Below are 26,076 nucleotides of genomic sequence, written 5' to 3'. Positions count from 1 at the left end.
CTATTTATTTATTTTTTTATTGTACTTGTACATATCTATTCTATTTATTTTATTTTGTTAGTATGTTTGGTTTTGTTCTCCGTCTCCCCCTTTTAGACTGTGAGCCCACTGTTGCGTAGGGACCGTCTCTATATGTTGCCAACTTGTACTTCCCAAGCGCTTAGTACAGTGCTCTGCACACAGTAAGTGCTCAATAAATACGATTGATTGATTGATAGAAGGGGGAGACAGACAACAAAACAAAAGTGTCTTGCCCAAAGTCACACAGCTGATGAGGTCACTGAGGCCCAGAGAAGTGAAGTGACTTACCCCAAGTCACACAACTGGCAAGTGGTGGAGCCGGGACTCGAACCCACAACCTCTGACTCCCAAGGCCGGGCTCTTTCCACTAAGCCACAGTTTGCCTTTCGCCTGCAGGTCCCGGCACCGAAAATTAAGAGGGCAGCCAGATTGGCTTTTGTCCTTTGCCCTTTGTAGCCAAAGGTGCAATTCCCCTAGGACGGTGAGTGTGGTTCAAAATCAATCAATTGTATTTATTGAGCGCTTACTGTGTGCAGAGCACTGTACTAAGCGCTTGGGAAGTACAAGTCGGCAACATATAGAGACGGTCCCTACCCAACAGCGGGCTCACCAAAAGGCCGACGTGGGCCTCACAGTCCTGCCTGCACATGAATACGGAGGCCGATGTCCCCCCAAAACTCAAAATAACGAGGTCATTGGACCCCACCCTTACACATTTATTTTTAATCACCGCCAACAAACGCGTCGTTTCCGATTCTTAGCGACTTTACGGCTTTTCATCCGTAGAGATTTCTTGGTAAAAACTACGGAAGTGTTTTATCGCTGCCTTCCTTGAGAAGCAGCATGGCCTGGTGGATAGAGCGTGGGCCTGGAGGTCAGGAGGGAGGTCATGGGTTCTAATCCTGGCTCCGCCCCTTGTCTGCTGTGGCATCTTGGGCAAGTCGCTTCACTTCTCTGAGAGCTCACCTCCTCCAGGAGGCCTTCCCAGACTGAGCCCCCTCTTTCCTCTCCCCCTCTCCATCCCCCCCGCCTTACCTCCTTCCCTTCCCCACAGCACCTGTATATATGTAGTACGTATTTATTACTCTATTTATTTATTTATTTTACTTGTACATATCTATTCTATTTATTTTATTTTGTTAATATGTTTGGTTTTGTTCTCTGCCTCCCCCGTCTAGACTGTGAGCCCACTGCTGGGTAGGGACTGTCTCTATATGTTGCCAACTTGTACTTCCCAAGCGCTTAGTACAGTGCTCTGCACACAGTAAGTGCTCAATAAATACAACCGACTGATTGATTGATTGAAGTCTTCATCCCCATTTTATTTTAATATGTTTTGTTTTGTTCCCTGTCTCCCCCTTCTAGACTGTGAGCCCACGGTTGCGTAGGGACCGTCTCTATATGTTGCCAACTTGTACTTCCCAAGCGCTTAGTACAGTGCTCTGCACATAGTAAGCGCTCAATAAATACAATTGATTGATTGATTCTCTGGGCCTCAGTGACCTCATCTGTAAAATGGGGATTGGAACTGAGTGCCCCACTTGGGACAGGGACTGTGTCCAAACCAACTGGCCTTGTAACCACCCCGGTGCTTAGTACAGTGCCTGGCACCTAGTAAACACTTAACAAACACCATAATGATTATTATTATTCTGCACGCCTTTATATAGTGGGCTTAAAACTGAATGTTCCCAACAATGTGAAGCAGTACAGCCTAATAATAATGATGGCATTTGTTAAGCGCTTACAATGTGCAAAGCACTTTTCTAAGCGCTGGGGGGGATACAAGGTGATCAGGTTGTCCCACATAGGGCTCACAGTCTTCATCCCCATTTTACAGATGAGGGAACTGAAGCCCAGAGAAGTGAAGTGACTTGCCCAAAGTCACACAGCAGACAAGTGGCGGAGGCGGGATTCGAACCCATGACCTCTGACTCCCAAGCCAGGGCTGTTTCCACTGAGCCATGCTGCTTACCTATCTGTTCTGTGCCTGGTTTTCTTGTCTGTAAAATGAGGAATACCTTTTCTCCCCTACCCCTTACCCATGTGGGCCAAGGACTGCGTCCAATCTGACAATCCGGGATCCACCCCAGCGCTTAACACGTTGTAAACGCTTAATACCATAATTGTTACAGATTATAAGGCCAAGGTTAAAAAAGCAAATACTAAAATTTATCAACGTGGCCCTTGAGAGACTGTTGTGCTAAAAACCTACTTTGTTATTTTTTAAAAAAGAAAAACGCCAACACACTTCAGCGGTTTTGGGTCCTCACAGCAGAAAGGAAAAAAAGGGTCCCGTTTTCATTCACCATCCCAACCTGAGAAAAGTAGCGAGTACATGATTCTAAATCCTTCCATGTGAGCCCATTGTTGGGTAGGGACCGTCTCTATATGTTGCCGACTTGTACTTCCCAAGCGCTTAGTACAGTGCCCTACGCACTGTAAGGGCTCAATAAATATGATTGAAAGAATGAATGAACTTCATTCTTGGTTCTCTCACACAGGATCCAACATTATTAGTAATGTAAGTAAAGTCCCTTGGGTAGGGACTGTCTCTATATGTTGCCGACTTGTACTTCCCAAGTGCTTAGTACAGTGCTCTGCACACAGTAAGCGCTCAATAAATACGATTGATTGATTGATCGATAAAGAGGAGGATGTTTTCCCCAACTAAGCCCTCTTTTCCCTTCCATGTTGTCTCCACACTTGACTTTGTCCCCTTTAAGCACTTGATATTCCCCCTACCCTCAACCCCGCAGCATTTATGTGCCTATCCATAAATTATTTAATTTATATAAATAAATTAATATATTCTCGCCTCTAGAATGTAAGTTCCTTGAGGGAAGGGAAAGTGTCTACCAACTCTGCTGTACTGCACACAGTATGCAGCGAAGCAGAGAAGCAATGTAGCTCAGTGGAAAGAGCCCGGGCTTTGGAGTCAGTGGTCATGGGTTCTAATCCCAGCTCCGCCACTTGTCAGCTGTGTGACTTTGGGCAAGTCACTTCACTTCTCTGGGCCTCAGTTCCCTCATCTGGAAAATGGGGATGAAGACTGTGAGCCCCCCGTGGGACAACCTGATCACCTTGTAACCTCCCCAGCGCTTAGAACAGTGCTTTGCACATAGTAAGGGCTTAATAAATGCTATTATTATTATTAAAACAGCAAAACGAGGGTGCCAGAAATTAGGGGGAAAATTGGAATTTACCAGAAAGCTGGACCCCGGAATGGCAAAGCACTGTTTGTAGAGATAAGCACTGCAGAAGAGTAGAAGCACATAGCTGTGATGTTCTCTCTTGTAGTGGCGCAGGAACTCTGAAAGCTCGCGAAGCTCCTCCAGATCTGAAGGAAACCTGAGTGACCTGAAGAACAGGGGGAGGGGGAGAAAAAGAAATCACAATCAATCAATCAATCGTATTTATTGAGCGCTTACTGTGTGCAGAGCACTGTACTAAGCGCTTGGGAAGTACAAGTCGGCAACATATAGAGACGGTCCCTACCCAACAGTGGGCTCACAGTCTAGAAGGGGGAGACGGAGGACAAAACCAAACATATTAACAAAATAAAATAGAATAGATATGTACGAGTAAAATAAATAGAGTAATAAATATGTACAAACATATATACATATATACAGGAAAATTCTTTTTGTTTTTTTTTAAATGGTATTTGTTAAGCGCTTACTATGTGCCAGGCACTGTACTAAGTGCTGAGGTGGATACAGGCTAATCGGGTTGGATACAGTCAATCCAGAATGGTGGGTTCCTTGGGAAAATCACCTCCTCTTAGGATTACTTCCCAGACCGAGCCCCCTCCTTCGTCCCCCCCGCCTTACCTCCTTCCCCTCCCCACAGCACCTGTATATATGTATATATGTTTGTATGTATTTATTCCTCTATTTATTTATTCTATTTATTTGGTTAATATGTTTTGTTTTGTTCTCTCTCTCCCCCTTCTAGACTGTGAGCCCACTGTTGGGTAGGGACCGTCTCTATATGTTGCCAACTTGTACTTCCCAAGCGCTTAGTACAGTGCTCTGCACACAGTAAGCGCTCAATAAATATGATTGAATGAATGAATGTTTATAAAGGATTTACTGATATGAATGTCTGTCTGCCCCTCTGGACTATTAGCTCGTTAAAGGCAGGGTCCGGATCTGCTATTTTTGTTGTACTGTATGCTCCCAAGTGCTTAGTACAATGGATTGTCTGCTCATAGTATCAATCACTCATCTCCTCTCCCTTCTGTCCTTCTCCAGCCCAGCCCACACCCTCCGCTCCTCTGCCGCCGCTCACCTCCTCACCGGGCCTCGTTCTCGCCTATCCCGCCGTCGACCCCCGGACCACGTCCTTCCCCTGTTCTGGAATGCCCTCCCTCCCAACATCCACCAAACTAGCTCTCTCCCTCCCTTCAAATCCCTACTGAGAGCTCACCTCCTCCAGGAGGCCTTCCCACACTGAGGACCCCCCCTTATCCTCTGCTCCTCCTCCCCATCACCCCGACTCCCTCCCTCTGCTCTACCCCCCTCCCCGCCCCACAGCACTTGTGTCTCTATGTACATATTTATAATTATAATTCTATTTTTATTAATGATGTGTAAATATCTATAATTCCATTTACTTCTAATGATGCTACTGATTCCTATTTACTTGTTTTGATGTCTGTCTCCCCACTTCTAGACTGTGAGCCTGTTGTGGGCAGGGACTGTCTTTATTTGTTGCTGAATTGTACTTCCCAAGAGCTTAGTACAGTGCTCTGCACTCAGTAAGCACTCAATACGACTGAATAAATGAATCAGTGGTATTTATTGAGCACTTACTATGTTCAGAGCACTGTAATAAGTGCTTGGAAGAGTACAATAGAATTGGATGCTTTCATTCATTCATTCAATCGTATTTACTGAGCGCTTACTGTGTGCAGAGCACTGTACTAAGCGCTTGGGAAGTACAAGTCGGCAACATATAGGGGCGGTCCCTACCCAACAACAGGCTCACAAAGCGCTCAATAAATACCACTGATTTTGCGTGTGCCATTCTCTTTTTTTTGTAAATGCTGCCACCTCTGTTACGTTGTCCTCTCCCAAGTGCTTAGTACGGTGCTCGGCATATAGTAAGGACTCAATAAATACTTGTGATGATGATATTCAACATTTGGGGGGGAACATAATAATGATAATAATGATGGCATTTAAGTGCTTACTATGTGCAGAGCACTGTTCTAAGCGCTGGGGGGGATACAAGGTGATCAAGTTGACCCACGTAGGGCTCACAGTCTTAATCCCCATTTTACAGATGAGATAACTGAGGCTCAGAGAAGTTAATTGACTTGCCCAAGGCCACACAGCAGACTTGTGGCGGAGCCGGGATTCGAACCCATGACCTCTGGCTCCAAAGCCCGGGCTCTTTCCACTGAGCCATGCTGCTTCTCTAACATGAGACTAACCATTAGTGTAACCACTGTCCAGCTGCAATTGGTAATAATAATAATGTTGGTATTTGTTAAGCGCTTACTAATGTGCCAGGCACCGTACTAAGTGCTGGAGTGGATACAAGCTAATCGAGTTGGACACAGTCCCTGTCATCATCATCATCAATCGTATTTATTGAGCGCTTACTATGTGCAGAGCACTGTACTAAGCGCTTGGGAAGTACAAATTGGCAACATATAGAGACAGTCCCTACCCAACAGTGGGCTCACAGTCCCACGTGGGACTCACTGTCTCAATCCCCATTTTACAGATGAGGGAACTGAGGCCCAGAGAAGCAAAGTGACTCGCCCAAGGCCACACAGCAGACAAGTGGCGGAGCTGGGATTAGAACCCAGGTCCTCAGACTCCCAAGCCGGGGCTCTATCCACTACGACGTGTTGCTTCTAAAAAAACTTGGCACCCTAACCTCGTTCTTACCTCCCTAAAACAGAGACGAAAGCAGTCAGTGTCTGCCCAAGGCACTTGGCCACTCCTGGCAATCGTCCCCTACGTTCTCTGACAAAACTCAGCTATTCCCAAAGCAGGGACGGCTCAGGAGAGTTGGCTAGAGTGCTCTGCACACAGTAGGGACATAATAATAATAATGATGGCATTTGTTAAGTGCTTACTATGTGCAAAGCACTGTTCTAAGCGCTGGGGGGGATACAATGTGATCAAGTTGTCCCACGTGGGGCTCACAGTCTTAATCCCCATTTTTACAGATGAGGTAACTGAGGCTCAGGGAAGTGAAGTGACTTGCCCAAGGTCACACAGCGGACTTGTGGTGGAGCCGGGATTCGAACCCATGACCTCTGACTCCAAAGCCCGCGCTCTTTCCACTGAGCCACGCTGCTTCTCCTAATCAATAGCACTGATGAATAATGGGGCCTGTCACAGCGATCCCATCACCTCCCAGTAATAATGGTATTTAAGTGCTTACTATGCGCCAGGCACTGTACTAAGCGCTGTCATCTCTAGACTGTAAGCTCGTTGTGGGCAGGGGAGCGTGCCTGCTGACTCTGTTGTACTGTACTCTCCCATTCAATCATCGTATTTATTGAGTGCTTACTGTGTGCACTTGGGAGAGTACAAATATAACAATGTAACAGTTGAGCTAGCACTTAATAAATATCACTGGTTATACTGATCAATAATAATAATAATAATGTTGGTATTTATTAAGTGCTTACTATGTGCCAAGCACCGTTCTAAGCACTGGGGTAGATACAAAGTTAGTAGGTTGTCCCACTTGGGGCTCACAGTCTTAATCCCCATTTTCCAGATGAGGAAACTGAGGCCCAGAGAAGTGACTTGCCTAAAGTCACACAGCTGACAAGTGGTGGAGCCAGGATTAGAACCCATGACCTCTGACTCCCAAGCCCGGGCTCTTTCCACTGAGCCACACTGCTTCTCACAGCACCCTACTGACTTTTGTTTTATTTTGTGTATTGCACATGGTTGCATTAGGGATTGTCGGAGGGTAAAAGAACTCTGACCAAGTTAAACAGATGAAGAGTGCAGTTTGCACCTCACGCAAACAACTGTGTTAAACTTAACACCCTTGAGGGTATCTCTTTGTGCGATTACAGCTAGCCAGACAGATCAATATATATTGTATATATGTATATATGCTTGTACATATTTATTACTCTATTTATTTATTTTACTTGTACATATCTATTCTATTTTATTTTGTTAGTATGTTTGGTTTTGTTCTCTGTCTCCCCCTTTTAGACTGTGAGCCCACTGTTGGGTAGAGACTGTCTCTATATGTTGCCAACTTGTACTTCCCAAGCGCTTAGTACAGTGCTCTGCACACAGTAAGCGCTCAATAAATACGATTGATGATGATGATGATGATGATCAATAAATATGATTGAATGAATAGGCTCCAAGTGAAGACCAAATTTTGACACACCCACAGGGGCCCAGGCAGGAGGAGACCTTTTAGCCAGGGACGCTCATGCTGGTCTTATCCCACACTTGGACCGAATGCTGATGGAGATTAATCATCTCGCGGAAGGAGAAATTCTTAACACCCCTGGGTTGGAAGGCTTAATAATAATAATAATTGCATTTATTAAGCGCTTACTATGTGCAAAGCACTGTTCTAAGCACTGGGGAGGTTACGGGGGGCTCACAGTCAATCCCAGACTGAGCCCCCTCCTTCCTTTCCCCCTCCTCCCTGCCTTACCTCCTTCCCCTCCCCACAGCACCTGTATATATGTATATATGTTTGTACGCATTTATTACTCTATTTATTTATTTTATTTGTACATATTTATTCTATTTATTTTATTTTGTTAATATGTTTGGTTTCGTTGTCTGTCTCCCCCTTCTAGACTGTGAGCCCGCTGCTGGGTAGGGACCGTCTCTAGATGTTGCCAACTTGGACTTCCCAAGCACTTAGTACAGTGCTCTGCACACAGTAAGCGCTTAATGAATACGATTGAATGAATGAATCCCCATTTTGCAGATGAGGTAACTGAGGCACACAGAAGTTAAGGGACTTGCCCAAAGTCACACAGCTGACAATTGGCAGAGCCGGGATTTGAACCCCTGCCCTCTGACTCCAAAGCCCGGGCTCTTTCCACTGAGCCACGCTGCAAGACTTGAGTGATGCACTCCTCTCATTCATTCATTCATTCAATCGTATTTATTGAGCACTTACTGTATGCACAGCTGTACTAAGCGCTTGGGAAGTACAAGTTGGCAACATATAGAGACGGTCCCTACCCAACAACAGGCTCACAGTCTAGAAGGGGGAGACAGACAACAAAACAAAACATGTGGACAGGCGTCAAGTCGTTAGAACAAATAGAATTAAAGCTAAATGCACATCATTAACAAAATGAATAGAATAGTAAATATGGACAAGTAAAATAAATGGAGACGTACTTCGGACTTCATTCAACTAGGCCACACTGCTTTCTCCCAAGCTCTGTTCTCTCCATGTCTTTTTCATCACTGTAGATAACACCAATCCTCCTAATCTCATAACCAGGGTAGGGACTGTCTCTATATGTTGCCAACTTGTACTTCCCAAGTGCTTAGTCCAGTGCTCTGCACACAGTAAGCGCTCAATAAATACAATTGATCGATTGATTGATCACATTGTCTTCTACTCATCCTTCTCATTCAACCCACATATTCAATCTGTCCCCATTCTTCTGTCAGATGCCCAGGTGGTGGGGGTGACTTTTGAGAGGAGGCAGGAGACTGAGAAGCAGCGTGGCTCAGTGGAAAGAGCACGGACTTTGGAGTCAGAGGTCATGGGTTCAAATCCCGGCTCCGCCAATAGTCAGCTGTGTGACTCTGGGCAAGTCACTTCACTTCTCTGGAGGCCTGAGGTACCTCATCTGTAAAATCAATCAATCATATTTATTGAGCGCTTACTGCGTGCAGAGCACTGTACTAAGCGCTTGGGAAGTACAAGTTGGCAACATATAGAGACGGTCCCTACCCAACAGTGGGCTCACAGTCTAGAAGGGGGAGACAGAGAACAAAACCAAACATATTAACAAAATAAAATGGGGATGAAGACTGTGAGCCCCCCATGGGACAAACTGTTCACCTTGTAACCTCCCCAGCGCTTAGAACAGTGCTTTGCACACAGTAAGCACTTAATAAATGCCATCATCATTATCATTATTATTATTATTATTATCATTATTATCTCCTCTGGAGATTCTGTTGGAGGAAATGCGAGGGAGAGATATCACAGCTGGAGATGTAGATTTGGGTAACATCTCCTCCAGGAGGCCTTCCCAGACTGAGCCCCTTTCTTCCTCTCCCCCTCTTCATCCCCTGCATCTTATCTCCTTCCCCTCCCCACAGCACCTGTATATATGTTTGTACAGATTTATTAATCTATTTATTTATTTATTTATTTATTTATTTATTTATTTATTTATTTATCTTACCTGTAAGATCTATTCTATTTTATTTTGTTAGTATGTTTGGTTTTGTTCTCTGTCTCCCCCTTCTAGACTGTGAGCCTGCTGTTGGGTAGGGACCGTCTCTATGTGTTGCCGACTTGTACTTCCCAAGCGCTTAGTACAGTGCTCTGCACACAGTAAGCGCTCAATAAATACGATTGATTGATTGATTGATCTGCACAGAGGCGATGGCAGTTCTGTCCTCCCCTCATCTGTCACTATACTGTATGCTCTTACTAAGTGACTTGGGTTATTTGACAGAAATGGAGACCCTCTCGGAAGAGTGTAGGGATCTCAAGAAGAAAAATGGGTGGGCCGCATTTGCCGGGACAGCGAACGGCTAAAGGAAGTATGGGGACACCTGTCTACTTGTTTTTATCAACTTTCTCCTTGTTTTGCAGTCTGTCTCCGCCTTCTAGACTGTGAGCCCGTTGTTGGGTAGGGATCATCTCTATTCGTTGCCCATCTGTACTTCCCAAATGCTTAGTATAGGGCTCTGCGCACAGTAAGCGCTCAATAAATACGACTGAATGAATGAATTTCTCAAAAGCCTGTTTTGCCAGAATCCTAAGGAACAAGAAATGGAAAGTCCTCTATCAATAACGTCAACCTCGAATTCGCTCCAGGTCTACTCGCATTGAGAGTAGGTTGGCGTTTTCAACCTGCTTTGAATTTGGTAGTAGTTGGACTCTGAATGATATCCAAAGGTCACAGTGCGAATGTTACGTCGGCACAGAGATATCTGCAGTGCTCTGCAGGCGGTAAGCGCTTAATAAATACGATTGAATGAATGAATGAATACAATCAATCGCATTTATTGAGCGCTTACTGTGTGCAGAGCACTGTACTAAGCGCTTGGGAAGTACAAGTTGACAATCGAATGAATAATCTAACCAAGAGATACCGTCTCGCAGAGAGCGCTCAATAAATACGATCCAATAAATAATCTAACCGAGAGATACCATCTCGGTGGGCAGTTGAATGTTATAATAATAATAATGGTGTTTATTAAGCGCTTACTATGTGCAAAGCACTGTTCTAAGCGCTGGGGAGGTTAGAAGGTGATCAGGTTGTCATTCATTCAATCGTATTAATTGAGCGCTTACTGTGTGCAGAACACTGTACTAAGCGCTTGGGAAGTACAAGTTGGCAACATACAGAGATGGACCCTACCCGACAACGGGCTCACAATCTAGAAGGGTTGTCCCACGGGGCGTTCACAGTCTTAATCCCCATTTTACAGATGAGGTAACTGAGGCCCAGAAAAGTTAAGAGACTTGCCCAAAGTCACACAGCTGACAACTGGAGGAGCTGGGATTTGAACCCATGACCTCTGACTCCAAAGCCCGGGCTCTTTCCACTGATAAGGCGGCATTAACCCCTTTTTGGGATTTGTTTCTTGTGATTCATTCATTCAATTGTATTTATTGAGGGCTTACTGTGTGCAGAGCACTGTACTAGGTGCTTGGAAAGCACAATTCAATCAATCAATTGTATTTATTGAGCGCTTACTGTGTGCAGAGCACTGTACTAAGCACTTGGGAAGTACAAGTTGGCAACATATAGAGACAGTCCCTACCCAACAGTGGGCTCACAGTCTAGAAGGGGGAGACAGAGAACAAAACCAAACATATTAACAAAATAAAATAAATAGAATAGATATGCACAAGTAAAATAAATAGAGTAATAAATATGTACAAACATATATACATATATACAGGTGCTGTGAGGAAGGGAAGGAGGTAAGATGGGGGGGATGGAGAGGGGGACGAGGGGGAGATAACAGCAAAAGATATCGGCAACAGATACAGTCCTTACCCAACAATGGGCTCATAGTCTAGAACGGAGAGACAGACAACAAAACAAAACAAGTAGACAGGTGTCAAAGATGGAAGGCACAAAAGAGAGACAACTATACAAAATTTCAGCATATTGCTGTTCTTCATACTCTGAATTTTTTTCTGCAAAAGCTCCTTCACAAGCATATATCTGAAAAAAAAACCAAAACGATCTTTGTGGTTACAGACGTTCTTTCCAGCGCTAGGCGTTATTGTGTCATTACATTTATTGAGCGCTCATTGTGTGCACAGCACGTACTTAGTGCTTGGAAGAGTACACTATCACAATATAACAGACACAATCCTTGTCCACGAGGAGCTAATGGTCTAGAGGGGGAGACAGACGTTAATATAAATGCATTATGACTATGTCTTAGGCTCTTAATGGGCCCAGCTAAGAAAATATTTATATAAACAGTAAAGAATTACGGCATCCATGCGTTTAGTCTACACTTAATTTACAGCTACTCAGGTAACATCGAAAAATTCTTGTCAGAGAGATTGTTATTATTAGTTTGGCATTTGTTAAGCGCTTACTAAGTGCTGAGCACTGTTCAAAGCGCTGGGGTAGATACAAGGTAATCAGGTTGTCCCACGCAGGGCTCACAGTTTTAATCCCCGTTTTACATCATCATCATCATCATCAATCGTATTTATTGAGCGCTTACTGTGTGCAGAGCACTGTACTAAGCGCTTGGGAAGTACAAGTTGGCAACATATAGAAAGTCCCTACCCAACAGTGGGCTCACAGTCTAAAAGATGAGGTCAATGAGGCCCAGAGAAGTAAAGTGACTTGCCCAAGGTCACACAGCAGACAAGTGGCGGAGCCGGGATTAGAACCCACGTCCTCTGACTCCCAAGCCCGGACTCTAAGCCGTCTGGCAGCACATTTACCAGATTTTCATTTAAACTACAAAACCGAATGCATTCGAAGATTGCAAAACTGGAACGGTTTAATAGAAAACACTGTAATCCCCATCACGGTCTTAATCCCCACTTTTAATGCCCAACCTTGCATCTACCCCAGGGTTTAGTACAATGCCTGGCACATAGTAAGCGCTTAAATACCATTAAAATAAGGGCTTCCCTTATTGTAAGATGGGAAATCAGGTGTCCAAACAGTTCTGCCCAGGGCCCCTAACTTTCCCTTTGCCTTCCGGTGAGCAGATAAGTAGTGAAACAGCCAGAATAATAATAATAATAATAATAATAATAATGATGGGATTTGTTAAGCGCTTACTATGCGTGAAGCACTGTTCTAAGCGCTGGGGGGATACCAGGTGATCAGGTTGTCCCATGTGGGGCTCACAGTCTTCATCCCCATTTTACAGATAAGGTAACTGAGGCCCAGAGAAGTTAAGTGACTTGCCCAAAGTCACACAGCTGGCGCGTGGTGGAGCCAGGATTTGAACCCATGACCTCTGACTCCAAAGCCCGTGCTCCTTCCACTGAGCCACGCTGCTCAGGATGTCCCATGGGGGGCTCACAGTCTTAATCCCCATTTTCCAGATGAGGGAACTGAGGCACAGAGAAGTGAAGTGACTGGCCCAAAGTCACACAGCTGGCAATTGGCAGAGTTGGGATTCGAACCCATGACTCCTGATTCCAAAGCCTATGCTCTTTCCAATGAGCTACGCTGACCTGACTAAGCGCTTGGGAAGTGCAGGTCGGCAACAGATTCATTCACTCATTCATTCTATCGTATTTATTGAGCGCTGTGTGCGGAGCACTGGACTAACCGCTTGGAAAGGACAGTTCGGCAACACATTCATTTAATCGTATTTATTGAGCGCTGACTGTGTGCAGAGCACTGGACTAAGCGCTTGGGAAGTCCAAGTCGGCAACACAGAGAGATGGTCCCTGCCCAATAACGGGCTCACAGTCTAGAAGGTGGAGACAGACAACAAAACAAGTGCCCTACCCTCTTACCCTCCCCACAGCACTTGTATATATTTGTACAGATTTATTACTCTATTTATTCTATTTGTACGTATTTATTACTCTATTTATTTTATTAATGATGCGTCTATAGCTATAATTCAATTTATTCTGACGGCTCTGACACCTGTCTACATGTTTTGTTTTGTTGTCTGTCTCCCCCTTCTAGACTGTGAGTCCACTGTTGGGTAGGGATTGTCTTTATATATTGCCGATTTATCCTTTCCAAGCGCTTAGTACAGTGCTCTGCACACAGTAAGCGCTCAATGAATATGATTAAATGAAAAATCCCCATTTTACAAATGAGGTAGCAGGCCCAGAGAAGTGACGTGACTTGCTCAAAGTCACACAGCTGACAAGCGGCGGAGCTGGGATTAGAACCCATGACCTCTGACTCCCAAGTCCGGGCTCTTTCCACTGAGCCACGCTGCTTCTCAGAAGGTGGAGAAGTTGGAGAAATTTAGGCAAGAGACTTGGGCTGCCCACAGAGGGGTTACAATCCACCCCTAAACCCGGTTTCTGAGCATTAAACCCTGCATATAATCCCTTGTAGACGCTAACAATAATAATAGTGTTCACTAAGCACTCACTATAATAATAATAATAATGGCATTTATTAAGCACTTACTATGTGCAAAGCACTGTTCTAAGCACTGGGGGGGGGATACAAGGTGATCAGGTTGTCCCATGGGGGGCTCACAATCTTAATCCCCATTTTACAGATGAGGTAACTGAGGCACAAAGAAGATCAGGTTGTCCCATGGGGGGCTCACAATCTTAATTTCCATTTTACAGATGAGGTAACTGAGGCACAGAGAAGTTAAGTGACTTGCCCAAAGTCACACAGCTGATAAGTGGTGGAGCCGGGATACGAACCCGTGACCTCTGACTCCCAAACCCGTGCTCTTTCCACTGAGCCACGCTGCTATACGCCAAACACTGCTCAGAGCGCTGGGGTAGATGCAAGTTTATCAGGTGGGTCTCACATTGGACTCCCAAACTACATAGGAGGGAGAATAGGTATTTTATTCAGTCAATTGTATTTATTGAGAGCTTATTCATTCATTTAATTGTATTTATTGAGCGCTTACTGTGTGCAGAGCACTGTAACTAAGCGCTAGGGAGTACAAATCAGCAACATATAGAGACAATCCCTCCCAAACAACAGGCTCACAGTCTAGGAGAGGGAGACAGACAACAAAATAAAACAAGTAGACAGGGGTCAATACCATCAGAATAAATAGAATAATAATAATAATAATTTTGGTATTTGTTAAGCGCTTACTATATGCAAAGCATTGTTCAATTATAGCTATATACATATCATTAATAAAATGAATAGAGCAGTAAATATGTCCAAATAAAATAGAGTAATAAATATGTACAAATATACTAACTATGCTTACTATGAGCCAAGCACTGTTCTAAGCTCTGGAATAGATACAGGGTAATCAGGTTGTCCCATGTGGGGATCACACTTTAATCCCCATTTTACAGATGAGGTAACGGGCACAGAGAAGTGAAGTGACTTCCCCAAGGTCACACAGCAGACAAGTGGCGGAGCCGGGACTAGAACCCATGTGTGTGCGGGGCACTGTACTTTGGGCAAGTCACTTAACTTCTCTGTGCCTCAGTTCCCTCATCTGTAAAATGGGGATTAAGACTGTGAGTCCCCCGTGGGACAACTTAGTACAGTCAGAGCACTGTACTAAGTGCTTGGGAAGTCCAAGTTGGCAACATCTAGAGACGGTCCCTACCCAACAGCGGGCTCACAGTCTAGAAGGGGGAGACAGACAATGAAACAAAGCATATTAACAAAATAAAATAAATAGAATAGTGAATATGTACAAGTAAAATAGAGTAATAAATCTGTACAAACATATATACAGGTGCTGTGGGGAGGGGAAGGAGGTAGGGTGGGGGGGGTGGGGAGGGGGAGAGGAAGGAGGGGGCTGAGTGTGGGAAGGCCTCCTGGAGGAGGTGAGCTCTCAGTAGGGCCTTGAAGGGAGGAAGAGAGCTAGCTGGGCGGAGGGGCAGAGGGAGGGCATTCCAGGCCCGGGGGAGGACGTGGGCCGGGGGTCGATGGTGGGACAGGCGAGAACGAGGTACGGGGAGGAGGTTAGCGGCAGCAGAGGAGTGGAGGGTGCCGGCTGGGCTGGAGAAGGACAGAAGGGAGGGGAGGGAGGAGGGGGCGAGGGGATGGACAGCCTTGAAGCCCAGGGTGAGGAGTTTCTGCCTGATGCGTAAGTTGACTGGTAGCCACTGGAGATTTTTGAGGAGGGGAGTAACATGCCCAGAGAGTTTCTGTACAAAGATAATCCGGGCAGCAGAGTGAAGTATAGACTGAAGCGGGGAGAGACAGGAGGATGGGAGATCAGAGAGGAGGCCGATGCAGTCATCCAGTCGGGATAGGATGAGAGTTCGAACCAGCAAGGTAGCGGTTTGGATGGAGAGGAAAGGGCGGGTCTCGGCGATGTTGCAGAGGTGAGACCGGCAGGTTTTGGTGACGGCTTGGATGTGAGGGGTGAATGAGAGAGCGGAGTCGAGGATGACACCAAGGTTGCGGGCTTGTGAGACGGGAAGGATGGTAGTGCCGTCTACAGTGATGGGAAAGTCAGGGAGAGGGCAGGGTTTGGGAGGGAAGACAAGGAGTTCAGTCTTGGACATGTTGAGTTTTAGGTGGCGGGCAGACATCCAGATGGAGATGTCCTGAAGGCAGGAGGAGATGCGAGCCTGGAGGGAGGGGGAGAGAGCAGGGGCAGAGATGCAGATTTGGGTGTCATCAGCGTAGAGATGATAGTTGAAGCCGTGGGAGCGAATGAGGTCACCAAGGGAGTGAGTGTAGATCGAGAACAGAAGGGGACCAAGAAGTGAACCTTGAGGAACCCCCACAGTAAGGGGATGGGAGGGGGAGGAGGGGCCTGCAAAAGAGACTGAGAATGAACAGCCAGAGAGATAAGAGGAGAACCAAGAGGGGATGGAGTCTAAGCCAAGGTTGGATAGCGTGTTGAGGGCAAACAGGTGATCCATAGTGTCAAAGGCAGCTGAGAGGTCGAGGATAATAAGGATAGAGTAGGAGCCATGCCTGGCACGTAGTATGCGCTTAAGAAATGCCCTCCCCCTCCCCATCCCTCCTGACCTCCCCATCCCCCCACCCCCCCCCCCCCGCCTTACCTCCTTCCCCTCCCCACAGCACCTGTATATATGTATATATGTTTGTATGGATTTATTACTCTATTTATTTATTTTATTTGTACATACTTATTCTATTTATTTTATTTTGTTAACATGTTTTGTTTTGTTCTCTGTCTCCCCCCTCCTAGACTGTGAGCCCACTGTAGAGTAGGGACCGTCTCTATACGTTGTCAACTTGTACTTCCCAAGTGCTTGGTGCAGTGCTCTGCACACAGTAAGCGCTCAATAAATGATTAAATGAATGAATGAATGAATGAAAGTGCCTTAGTACAGTGCTAAGCACTTAGTCCAGCGCTCTGCACACAGCGCTCAATCAATATGACTAAATGAATGAATGAATGCCTGGCACACTGTAAGGCCTAAGCAATGCCTCGTACAGTGCTAAACGCTTGGTCCAGCGCTCTGCACACAGTCAGCGCTCAATCAGTACGACTAAACGAATGAATGCCTGGTACATAGTAAGCGCTTAAGAAATGCCTTAGTCCAGCGCTCTGCACACAGTCAGTGCTCAATAAATACGACAATGAACGAATGAACGCCTGGCACGTAGTAAGCGCTTAAGAAGTGCCTTAGTACAGTGCTGTGCACGCAGTCAGCGCTCAATAAATAGGATGAATGAATGCCTGGCATGTAGTAAGCACTTAAGAAGCAGCATGGCTCACTGGAAAGAGCCCGGGTTTTGTAGTCAGAGGTCGTGAGTTCAAATCCTGGCTCCGCCGCTTGTCAGCTGTGTGACTTTGGGCAAGTCACTTCACAGTGCTTTGCACATAGTAAGCGCTTAACAAATACCATTATTATTATTATTATTATTATTATTATTATTATTATTATTCTCTGTGCCTCAGTTACCTCATCTGTAAAATGGGGATTCAGACTGTGAGCCCCCCATAGGACTTGATGACCTTGTATCTCCCCCAGCGCTTTGAACTTTGCTCTGCACATAGAAAGCACTTAACAAATGCCATCATCATCATCATTATTATTATTATTATCATTATTATTATTAAGAAGTGCCTTAGTACAGTGCTAAGCGCTTAGTCCAGCGCTCTGCACACAGTAAGCACTCAATCAATACAACTGAATGAATGAGTGAATGCCTGGCACGTAGTAAGCACTTAAGAAATGCCTTAGTACAGTGCTACGTGCTTAGTACAGGGCTCTGCACGCAGTAAGCGCACAATAAATATGACTGAATGATGAATGAATGCCTGGCATGTAGTAAGCGCTTAAGAAATGCCTTAATACAGTGATAAGTGCTTAGTCCAGCGCTCTGCACACATTAAGCACTCAATCAATGCGACTGAATGAACAAATGAATGCCTGGCACGTAGTAAGCACTTAAAAAAATGCCTTAATACAGTGATAAGTGATTAGTCCAGGGCTCTGCACACAGTAAGCGCTCAATCAATACGACAATGAATGAATGAATGCCTGGCAAGTAGTAAGCACTTAAGAAGTGCCTTAATACAGTGACAAGCGCTTAGTACAGGGCTCTGCACACAGTAAGCGCTCAATCAATCAATCAATCATATTTATTGAGCGCTTACTGTGTGCACAGCACTGTACTAAGCGCTTGGGAAGTACAAGTTGGCAACATATAGAGACAGTCCCTACCCAACAGTGGGCTCACAGTCTAAAAGGGGGAGATGGAGAACAAAACCAAACATACTAACAAAATAAAAGAAATAGAATAGATATGTACAAGTAAAATAGAGTAATAAATATGTACAAACATATATACATATATACAGGTGCTGTGGGGAAGGGAAGGAGGTAAGATGGGGGGATCAATACGACTGAATGAACGAATGAATGCCTGGCACATAGTAAGCGCTTAAGAAATGCCTTAATACAGTGATAAGCGCTTAGCACACGGCTCTGCACATAGTAAGCGCTCAATCAATATGATTGAATGAAAGAATGAATGCCTGGCACGTAGTAAATGCTTAAGAAAAGCCTTAGTACAGTGCTAAGCGTATAACAGGACTCTGCACACAGTCAGCGCTCAATCAATACGACTGAATGAACGAATGAATGCCTGGCACGTAGTAAGCGCTTAAGAAATGCCTTAATACAGTAATAAGCGCTTAGTCCAGGGCTCTGCACACAGTAAGTGCACAATCAATACGGCTGAATGAACGAATGAATGCCTGGCACGCAGTAAGCACTTAAGAAATGCCTTAATACAGTGATAAGCGCTCTGCACACAGTCAGCGCTCAATCGATACGATTGGATGAATGAATGAATGCCTGGCACGTAGTAAGCGCTTAAGAAAAGCCTTAGTACAGTGATAAGCGCTTAGTCCAGGGCTCTGCACACAGTAAGTGCTCAATCAATACGGTTAAATGAACGAATGAATGCCTGGCACATAGTAAGCGCTTAAGAAATGCCTTAATACAGTGATAAGCACTTAGTACACGGCTCTGCACACAGTAAGCGCTCAATCAATACGGTTGAATGAACGAATGAATGCCTGGCACGTAGTAAGCGCTTAACAAATGCCTTAATACAGTGATAAGCACTTAGTACACGGCTCTGCACTCAGTCAGCGCTCAATCGATACGATTGGATGAACGAATGAATGCCTGGCACGTAGTAAGCGCTTAAGAAATGCCTTAATACAGTGATAAGCGCTCTGCACACAGTGAGCACTCAATCAATACAGCTGAATGAACGAATGAATGACTGGCACGTAGTAAGCGCTCAAGAAATGCCTTAATACAGTGCTAAGCGCTTAATACAGGGCTCTGCACACAGTAAGCGCTCAATCAATACGACTGAATGAACGAATGAATGCCTGGCATGTAGTAAGCGCTTAAGAAATGCCTTAATACAGTGATAAGCGCTCTGCACACAGTCAGCACTCAATCAATACAGTTGAATGAACGAATGAATGCCTGGCACGTAGTAAGCGCTTAAGAAATGCCTTAATACAGTAATAAGCGCTCTGCACACAGTGAGCACTCAATCAATACGAATGAATGAATGAATGAATGCCTGGCACGTAGTAAGCGCTTAAGAAATGCCTTAATACAGTGATAAGCGCTCTGCACACAGTGAGCACTCAGTCAATACGGTTGAATGAACGAATGAATGCCTGGCACGTAGTAGGCGCTTAAGAAATGCCTTAATACAGTGATAAGCGCTTAGTCCAGGGCTCTGCACACAGTCAGCGCTCAATCGATACGATTGGATGAATGAATGAATGCCTGGCACGTAGTAAGCGCTTAAGAAATGCCTTAATACAGTGATAAGCGCTCTGCACACAGTAAGCACTCAGTCAATACGGTTGAATGAACGAATGAATGCCTGGCACGTAGTAAGCGCCTAAGAAATGCCTTAACATAGTGATAAGCGCTTAGTCCAGGGCTCTGCACACAGTCAGCGCTCAATCAATACGGTTGAATGAATGAATGAATGCCTGGCACGTAGTAGGCGCTTAAGAAATGCCTTAACACAGTGATAAGCGCTCTGCACACAGTGAGCACTCAATCAATACGGTTGAATGAACGAATGAATGCCTGGCACGTAGTAGGCGCTTAAGAAATGCCTTAACACAGTGACAAGCGCTCTGCACACAGTAAGCACTCAATCAATACGGTTGAATGAACGAATGAATGCCTGGCACGTAGTAAGCGCTTAAGAAATGCCTTAACACAGTGATAAGCGCTCTGCACACAGTGAGCACTCAGTCAATACGGTTGAATGAACGAATGAATGCCTGGCACGTAGTAGGCGCTTAAGAAATGCCTTAATACAGTAATAAGCGCTCTGCACACAGTCAGCGCTCAATCAATACGGCTGAATGAACGAATGAATGTCTGGCACGTAGTAGGCGGTTAAGAAATGCCTTAATACTGTAATAAGCGCTCTGCACACAGGGAGCACTCAATCAATACAGCTGAATGAACGAATGAATGCCTGGCACGTAGTAAGCGCTTAAGAAATGCCTTAATACAGTAATAAGTGCTCTGCACACAGTGAGCACTCAATCAATACGGTTGAATGAACGAATGAATGCCTGGCACGTAGTAGGCGCTTAAGAAATGCCTTAATACTGTAATAAGCGCTCTGCACACAGTGAGCACTCAATCAATACGGTTGAATGAACGAATGAATGCCTGGCACGTAGTAAGCGCTTAAGAAATGCCTTAATACAGTGATAAGCGCTTAGTCCAGGGCTCTGCACACAGTCAGCGCTCAATCAATACGAATGAATGAATGAATGCCTGGCACGTAGTAAGCGCTTAAGAAATGCCTTAATACAGTAATAAGTGCTCTGCACACAGTGAGCACTCAATCAATACGGTTGAATGAACGAATGAATGCCTGGCACGTAGTAGGCGCTTAAGAAATGCCTTAATACTGTAATAAGCGCTCTGCACACAGTGAGCACTCAATCAATACGGTTGAATGAACGAATGAATGCCTGGCACGTAGTAAGCGCTTAAGAAATGCCTTAATACAGTGATAAGCGCTTAGTCCAGGGCTCTGCACACAGTCAGCGCTCAATCAATACGAATGAATGAATGAATGCCTGGCACGTAGTAAGCGCTTAAGAAATGCCTTACTACAGTGATAAGCGCTTAGTCCAGGGCTCTGCACACAGTCAGCGCTCAATCAATACGAATGAATGAATGAATGCCTGGCACGTAGTAAGCGCTTAAGAAATGCCTTAATACAGTGATAAGCGCTCTGCACACAGTCAGCACTCAATCAATACGGTTGAATGAACGAATGAATGCCTGGCACCTAGTAAGCGCTTAAGAAATGCCTTACTACAGTGATAAGCGCTTAGTCCAGGGCTCTGCACACAGTCAGTGCTCAATCAATACGGTTGAATGAACGAATGAATGCCTGGCACGTAGTAAGCGCTTAAGAAATGCCTTAATACAGTGATAAGCGCTCTGCACACAGTAAGCACTCAGTCAATACGGTTGAATGAACGAATGAATGCCTGGCACGTAGTAAGCGCTTAAGAAATGCCTTAACATAGTGATAAGCGCTTAGTCCAGGGCTCTGCACACAGTCAGCGCTCAATCGATACGGTTGAATGAACGAATGAATGCCTGGCACGTAGTAAGCGCTTAAGAAATGCCTTAATACAGTGATAAGCGCTTAGTACAGGGCTCTGCACTCAGTAATCAATCAATCAATCGTATTTATTGAGCGCTTACTGTGTGCAGAGCACTGTACTAACCGCTTGGGAAGTACAAGTTGGCAACTCAATCAATACGACTGAATGAATGAATGCCTGGCATGTAGTAAGCGCTTAAGAAATGCCTTAATACAGTGATAAACACTTAGTACACGGCTCTGCACACAGTAAGCACTCAATCAATACGGTTGAATGAATGAATGAATGCCTGGCACGTAGTAAGTGCTTAAGAAATGCCTTAATACAGTGATAAGCGCTCTGCACACAGTCAGCACTCAATCAATACGGTTGAATGAACGAATGAATGCCTGGCATATAGTAAGCGCTTAAGAAATGTCTTAATGCAGTGATAAGCGCTTAGTCCAGGGCTCTGCACACAATAAGCGCTCAATCAATACAACTGAATGAACGAATGAATACCTGGCACGTAGTAAGCGCTTAAGAAATGCCTTAATACAGTGATAAGCGCTCTGCACACAGTCAGCATTCAATCAATACGGTTGAATGAACGAATGAATGCCTGGCACGTAGTAAGCGCTTAAGAAATGCCTTAATACAGTGATAACCGCTCTGCAGACAGTGAGCACTCAGTCAATACGGTTGAATGAACGAATGAATGCCTGGCACGTAGTAAGCGCTTAAGAAATGCCTTAATACAGTGATAAGCGCTCTGCACACAGTAAGCCCTCAATCAATACGGCTGAATGAACGAATGAATGCCTGGCACGTAGTAAGCGCTTAAGAAATGCCTTAATACAGTGATAAGTGCCTAGTCCAGGGCTCTGCACACAGCGCTCAATCGATAAGATTGGATGAATGAATGAATGCCTGGCATGTAGTAAGCGCTTAAGAAATGCCTTAATACAGTGCTAAGCACTTAGTCCAGGGCTCTGCACACAGTAAGTGCTCAATCAATATGGTTGAATGAACGAATGAATGCCTGGCACGTAGTAAGCGCTTAAGAAATGCCTTAATACAGTGATAAGCGCTCTGCACACAGTAAGCCCTCAATCAATACGGCTGAATGAACGAATGAATGCCTGGCACGTAGTAAGCGCTTAAGAAATGCCTTAATACAGTGATAAGCGCTTAGTCCAGGGCTCTGCACACAGTCAGCGCTCAATCAATACGAATGAATGAATGAATGCCTGGCACGTAGTAAGCGCTTAAGAAATGCCTTAATACAGTGATAAGCGCTTAGTCCAGGGCTCTGCACACAGTCAGCGCTCAATCAATACGAATGAATGAATGAATGCCTGGCACGTAGTAAGCGCTTAAGAAATGCCTTAATACAGTGATAAGCGCTCTGCACACAGTCAGCACTCAATCAATACGGTTGAATGAACGAATGAATGCCTGGCACGTAGTAAGCGCTTAAGAAATGCCTTAATACAGTGATAAGCGCTCTGCACACAGTCAGCACTCAATCAATACGGTTGAATGAACGAATGAATGCCTGGCACGTAGTAAGCGCTTAAGAAATGCCTTAATACAGTGATAAGCGCTTAGTCCAGGGCTCTGCACACAGTCAGCGCTCAATCAATACGGTTGGATGAATGAATGAATGCCTGGCACGTAGTAAGCGCTTAAGAAATGCCTTACTACAGTGATAAGCGCTTAGTCCAGGGCTCTGCACACAGTCAGCGCTCAATCAATACGAATGAATGAATGAATGAATGCCTGGCACGTAGTAAGCGCTTAAGAAATGCCTTAATACAGTGATAAGCGCTCTGCACACAGTCAGCACTCAATCAATACGGTTGAATGAACGAATGAATGCCTGGCACGTAGTAAGCGCTTAAGAAATGCCTTAATACAGTGATAAGCGCTTAGTCCAGGGCTCTGCACACAGTCAGTGCTCAATCAATACAGTTGAATGAACGAATGAATGCCTGGCACTTAATAGGCGCTTAAGAAATGCCTTAATACAGTGATAAGCGCTCTGCACACAGTCAGCACTCAGTCAATACGGTTGAATGAACGAATGAATGCCTGGCACGTAGTAAGCGCTTAAGAAATGCCTTAATACAGTGATAAGCGCTTAGTCCAGGGCTCTGCACACAGTCAGCGCTCAATCGATACGATTGGATGAATGAATGATTGCCTGGCACGTAGTAAGCGCTTAAGAAATGCCTTAATACAGTGATAAGCGCTTAGTACAGGGCTCTGCACACAGTAATCAATCAATCGTATTTATTGAGCGCTTACTGTGTGCAGAGCACTGGACTAAGCGCTTGGGAAGGACAATCAATACGGTTGAATGAATGAATGAATGCCTGGCACTGTGAGCCCGCTGTTGGGTAGGGACCGTCTCTGTCTGTTGCCAACTTGTCCTTCCCAGGCGCTTAGTACAGTGCTCTGCACACAGTAAGCGCTCAATAAATACGGCTGAATGAACGAATGAGGGCAGAGAGCCTTACGTGTTGTCGGTGGCGGTCCTGAGTGCCGCGGCCATCAGGTAGAGCCCCAGGGTGGCCGCCCCGAACAGCAGGGCGAAGCCGAGGAGGGCGGCCCGCATGCCGAACCACGGCGGCGGAACACCATCGGCACCGCCAGCGCCGGCGGGAGGGCGGCCTGGAGGAGGAGGCGGCGGCGGCCGCATGCCGCATGCGCGATGGCCGCCGGGACCCACCAGCCGCTCCACTGCGCAGGCGCCGAGAGGACACGCCCCCTTCTCCGGGCCCCGCCCCCCCGCCCGGACAAGCCGCCTCATTGGCCAGCGCGGACCACGCCCCCTCGTCCGGGCCCCCGCCTCCTCTTTGGGCAGCGCAGACCACGCCCCCTCGTCCGGGCCCCGCCTCCTCATTGGCCAGCGCGGACCACGCCCCCTCGTCCGGGCCCCCGCCTCCTCTTTGGGCAGCGCAGACCACGCCCCCTCGTCCGGGCCCCCGCATCCTCTTTGGGCAGCGCAGACCGCGCCCCCTCCTCCGGCCCCGACTCCTCATTGGGCAGCGCAGACCACGCCCCGTCGTCCGGGCCCCGCCTCCTCTTTGGGCAGCTCAGACCACGCCCCCTCCTCCGGGCCCCGCATCCTCTTTGGGCAGTGCAGACCACGCCCCTCGTCCGGCCCCGCCTCCTCATTGGGCAGCGCAGACCACACTCCCACCTCCGGCCCCGCTTCCTCATTGGGCAGCGCAGACCACGCCCCTTCTCCGGGCCCCGCCCCGCCGCCCGAGCGCACCTTCCTATAGGCCAGCGCAAACCACGCCCCCTTCCGTCAGCCCCGCCCGCTCACAGGCCAGCGCAGACCACGCCCCCTCCCCCGGGCCCCGCCTCCTCATTGGGCAGCGCAAACCACGCCCCCTCCTCCGGGCCCCGCAACTCCGCCCGACCGCGCCTTCTCATAGGCCAGCGAAGACCACGCCCCCTTCTGTCGTCCCCGCCCACTCATAAGCCAGCACAGACCACGCCCCCTCCTCCGGGCCCCGCCTCCTCATAGGACAACGCAGACCACGCCCCCCTCCGGCCCCCGCCTCCTCATTGGGCAGCGCAGACCACACCCCCTCATCCGGGCCCCGCCCACTCATAGGCCAGGGAAGGCCCCGCCCCTTCTCCGGGGCCCCACCTCCTCATTAGGCAGCGCAGCCCACGCCCCCTTATCCTGGCCCCCTACCTCCTCCCGGACGCGCCTCCTCATACGCCAGCGCAGATCACGCCCCCTTCTGAGGGCCCCGCCCCTCACTGGCAACGCAGACCACGCCCCCTCTACCAGGCCCGCCCACTCATAGGCCAGAGCAGGCCACGCCCCCCACCGGGGCCCGCCTCCTCATAGGACAATGAAGACCACGCCCCCTCCGGGTCACGCCCCTCCGCCCGGCCGCACCGCCTCATTGGCCAGCGCAGACCACGCCCCCTCCCCGGCCCCGGCCCCTCATTGGCCAGCGCAGACCACGCCCCCTTCTCCGGGCCCCGCCCCTCCGCCCGGCCGCGCCTGCTCATTGGCCAGCTCAGGCCACGCCCCCTCCTCCGGGCCCCGCCTCCTCATAGGGCGGGAGAAGCAGTGTCGCTCAGTGGAAAGAGCCCGGGTTTTGGAGTCAGAAGTCATGGATTCGAATCCCGACTCCGCCACTTGTCGGCTGTGTGACTTTGGGCAAATCACTTCACTTCTCTGGGCCTCAGTTCCCTCATCTGTAAAACGGGGATGAAAACTGTCCCCCGTGGGACAACCTGATCACCTTGTATCCCCCCCCCAGCGCTTAGAACAGTGCTTTGCACACAGTAAGCGCTTAACAAATACCAGTATTATTATTGTGATAGCATACGATGATATCATACAATGGAGTTGGTAGATATGATCCCTTCCCTTCCCTACGGGAAGCAGCGTGGCTCAGTGGAAAAAGCCTGGGCTTTGGAGTCAGAGGTCATGGGTTCAAATCCCAGCTCTGCCAATTGTCAGCTGGTGACTTAGAGCAAGTCACTTCACTTCTCTGGGCCTCAGTTCCCTCATCTGTCAAATGGGGATTAAGACTGTGAGCCCCCCATGGGGCAACCTGAACACCTTGTAACCTCCCCAGCACTTAGA

The 26,076-nt window shown here is 47.0% G+C and overlaps 2 protein-coding genes across 2 annotated transcripts in view; one reads left to right on the top strand and one right to left on the bottom strand.

Annotated features, from left to right (window-relative positions):
• TMEM41A (transmembrane protein 41A) overlaps window positions 1-24,097 on the bottom strand; it is a 41,533-nt gene extending 17,436 nt beyond the window's left edge. Inside the window, exons 1-2 of the mRNA XM_038747482.1 lie at window positions 23,975-24,097; window positions 3,228-3,381 (exon numbers count right to left, since the gene is read on the bottom strand). Coding sequence (XP_038603410.1) covers window positions 3,228-3,381; window positions 23,975-24,072 — 252 coding nt within the window. The 5' untranslated portion in view covers window positions 24,073-24,097. The remainder of the gene's footprint in view (window positions 1-3,227; window positions 3,382-23,974) is intronic.
• Window positions 24,098-24,161: 64 nt separating this feature from the next.
• Window positions 24,162-25,282, top strand: LOC119926733 (proline-rich protein 2-like). The gene is made up of 2 exons (XM_038745075.1): window positions 24,162-24,901; window positions 24,994-25,282. The coding sequence occupies exons 1-2, from the start codon at window positions 24,162-24,164 to the stop codon at window positions 25,280-25,282; spliced, it is 1,029 nt and encodes a 342-aa protein (XP_038601003.1).
• The last annotated feature ends 794 nt before the right edge of the window (window positions 25,283-26,076 follow it).

This window comes from Tachyglossus aculeatus, chromosome 1 (genome assembly GCF_015852505.1).
Source record: "Tachyglossus aculeatus isolate mTacAcu1 chromosome 1, mTacAcu1.pri, whole genome shotgun sequence".
Classification (NCBI taxonomy): Eukaryota; Metazoa; Chordata; class Mammalia; order Monotremata; family Tachyglossidae; genus Tachyglossus; species Tachyglossus aculeatus.
Note: the sequence above shows the minus strand (reverse complement) of the source record. Positions and strands in the feature narration are given on the sequence as shown.